The sequence below is a fragment of the Sesamum indicum genome, linkage group LG8 (genome assembly GCF_000512975.1).
Source record: "Sesamum indicum cultivar Zhongzhi No. 13 linkage group LG8, S_indicum_v1.0, whole genome shotgun sequence".
Taxonomy (NCBI): Eukaryota; Viridiplantae; Streptophyta; class Magnoliopsida; order Lamiales; family Pedaliaceae; genus Sesamum; species Sesamum indicum.
This window is the reverse complement of record NC_026152.1, coordinates 15,878,117-15,881,299: the sequence shown is the minus strand read 5'-3', so window position 1 is coordinate 15,881,299 and position 3,183 is coordinate 15,878,117. Positions and strand designations below refer to the sequence as shown.

Below are 3,183 nucleotides of genomic sequence, written 5' to 3'. Positions count from 1 at the left end.
GAATGTCCATTGACTAAATCCCTAATCAGTAAACAACCTTGGGAACGTTCTCAAGATTTAATTTATCGACAACATTAAGAACTAGAAAGGCCCAATTCTAACCAATAAATTCCTACGAGGATTTATTTAAGATAGATTGTGCATTACCCACAACATAATCGAAAACTCTTACATAATCAATTATCTATGTTACCACTAGTTATCGAACTAAACAAACAATTATGGATTTGCAAGTTCAATTGGCTAGGCAAATATTCTTAACAATAAATCAGATTATTTATAATAAAAGTATAGAGAACAACACAAATACCAATATGAACAAAAGTAGAAAGCATAAATTAGATCTCACAACTCATTGGATTTAAGCATTCACCAAGTTTTCAACCGGAATAAAAGAACTAGCTAGACATGCTAATGGAAGAACACATGAAAAACAAAGTAAGAAAATATCATAAACGTAGAGAAATAGAAGAGTTCAAAAGTTCTCTCTTAAAGTGAATTACATCACCTATTTATAATAGTTAGATACCTAATTCTACTAGAATTAAAAGTGGATTCCTAATTGAACTAAAATACTTATGAAAATAAAATTATAATCCTAGTTAAACTCTTTATTCATAAAAAAGTAATTCAAACAGCTGCAAATTCTTGCCAAAAATTGAGTTTGAGTCTTGTTCGAATTTCCATTTTGGTGCTTTTTTTTATTTTTTATTTTATTTGTCTTAATGCTGCAAAATAATATTTAATTAGGAGCATTTGGTCATAAAATAGGTCAAAATATTACATGAAATAAGCACAAAATGCGACCCTATCACCACCTGTTTACACACTTTATACAAAACAAATATTAAATATATAAGATATATTTTTTAAAAGATAATGCAAATGTCATATTATTTTTCAATAAATTCGATAAATTCTGAAGTAAAGAAATCTATTTATTATACAAAACAAAAACTTTATGCATAATTTACATCAAATTTCACAAAAGATGATGCAAATATCATGTAAATACTAATTACATGTGCAGCGGGTCGGGTAACAGATCCGCACCATACCCGACCCGATCCTGTGTATATTATGTTAAACTGGGGCTTTTTTAATTACGTGTGATACACGTATAATTGAAATTCTTGTATTTGCCATAATGAGTTATCTATTTAAAGTCCAAAACCCTAGTCCATTCTTCCTCTTCTCGCGAGTCGAAGAGCTTCCACCAGGTGACTCTCCTTCTGCCTTCTCGTCTTTTTTCTCTTTTATCTTTCTTGCTCTCGTCGTCTTCTCTTTTTCTTTTTACACCCTTCTTCTCGGTCTTTTCTGAGAATTTGTGGGTTGAGACCTCAATTTTTTTAAAGAATTTCAGTTGCTGATTATGTTTTTAGTTCGGAATTGCTGAATCTGAATTGCTGGATTGTAGTCTCTGTAGTCTTGTAAATTTCTGTTAACAACAAAATTGCGTGGCATGGTGCATTTTGAGCTGTATCAACTGTGGCCTAAGCTATAAAATAGTATACTGAAGCACGTGGTTATAGGTTATCACAGGGGTGCGCTTAAAAAGTATTGATACTTGGACCCTGAATTGGAGTGGTGGATTTTTTAGAGTAGAACAAGTAAATGGGAGTACCCGACATGGATGAACTAAGTTTCACTGATTCTGAGTTGGACTATCATGTAAGAAACGCCCTTAAAGCAGTTGTTCAGGTAATAGTTCCTGAACTTTGGCTTTGTAATGTTATCGGTCAGCTGATCATATGGGCGAGATGTTAACATGTACTGGCTTCATAGGGTGACTGCGACTTTTATAACCAGCTTGTAGCAGTGATACATCATAAAGAACGTCTTGTTGCCGAGGAGGTGGCTCTTCTTGTGGTACATAGTGATCTCTCCAAAAAAATTTTGGTTATTGTTATCAGTCTATCAAGGAAGTTGCTTCTTCTTGATTACGTATAATACTATAATGACATGCAGACATGTTTGAAAGCTGTGACTGGAGCAGTATCTTCTATACACATTGCTCATCATAGGTCTCTCCTTGCTGCTGTGAGTTATATAGAGCCATTCAGATTCTGAATTAATCTCTTCATCACTATATGTGCGCATGTTCAAATGGTTCATGATATCTGGCACTGCAGATATTTGGAATGAGTCTGTGGGATTATGGGACTGATGTGATGGATGCTTTGGTTGAATTGCTCGTTTCCCTGGTATGCTAGTTACATGTCCTTCCTTCCTGTTGCTGACTTTTCTAATTGAGGGTCCTTAGTTAAATTGTGTATTGTTTTTCCATTTTATGCTTGGTTATGGTAGGCTTCATCAAGTGGAGAATATGTTGATTTGTGCTTGGAGATGCTTGTTGGCAATTTCATCCCGCCTTCTGCTCCTCCCTCTGCTTCTTATTTTGTGGAATTGCTGAAGCAACCTCGGGGTCTTGCTAAGAAGAACCAAGTTCTGGATCGTGTTCATTCAACTCTGAAAGATATTGCAACTGTAGTGCCTCTTTCACCTTTGAGACTAGAGAAGATAGTTCGGGATAGAATGCCAAACATATACACAAAGGAACCTGTAAGACAAAGTTTTGCACTTTCCTTTCTATTATTTATCATTAGCTGGATCTACTTAAAGTTTTCTTAAAATATAAGCATACTACCCTAAAAGAATGCGTAGAATGTTGTTTTCTGAATGTTCATCTTTCTTCGGTGAAATGGTATATGCTGGGATGGGAATGATTATTCAAGTTTGGAACAACTACACTAATGTGTTTTGACAAAGTCAACTTTTCTAATTTCTATGACATCAAAACCTTTCAAAATCATACTTGTTGCATTCATTTGAATTTTCTCTACCGTAACTGGAATGTCTTACTTGTAATAGATGAATGTACAAAGTGACTGCTGGTATTTGGAGTGAATTGAAAGATTTATCATTAAATCTGCCTGCATGAGAGAAGGTTGTTGAGGCCATAGTTGCAAGCCATGGCCCAAGGCACAGCTCCTGCCTTGTCTGGTTGTGGTGAGAGCTTCACAAGGGCTGATGCCAAGGTGTGCTTCAGCACACCTTGGCATGCCTTTTTAAAAGCAGTGAAAAAAGGGTCAAACAAACAGAAATAGTACTTATCTTTTCTCTTGTCGCAGGTCTAGCCAAGGTATGTTTTTCCTCTGTTTCTTCTTTTTCCTTTGCTCTTCC

General features: G+C 35.2%; 1 protein-coding gene across 1 annotated transcript in view; it reads left to right on the top strand.

Annotated features, from left to right (window-relative positions):
- The window catches only part of LOC105168913 (RNA polymerase I-specific transcription initiation factor RRN3), an 8,440-nt gene continuing 6,375 nt past the window's right edge, over positions 1,119-3,183 (top strand). Inside the window, exons 1-6 of the mRNA XM_011089114.2 lie at positions 1,119-1,220; positions 1,533-1,701; positions 1,786-1,869; positions 1,969-2,040; positions 2,133-2,204; positions 2,308-2,562. Of these exons, the coding sequence (XP_011087416.1) occupies positions 1,615-1,701; positions 1,786-1,869; positions 1,969-2,040; positions 2,133-2,204; positions 2,308-2,562 (570 nt within the window). The 5' untranslated portion in view covers positions 1,119-1,220; positions 1,533-1,614. The remainder of the gene's footprint in view (positions 1,221-1,532; positions 1,702-1,785; positions 1,870-1,968; positions 2,041-2,132; positions 2,205-2,307; positions 2,563-3,183) is intronic.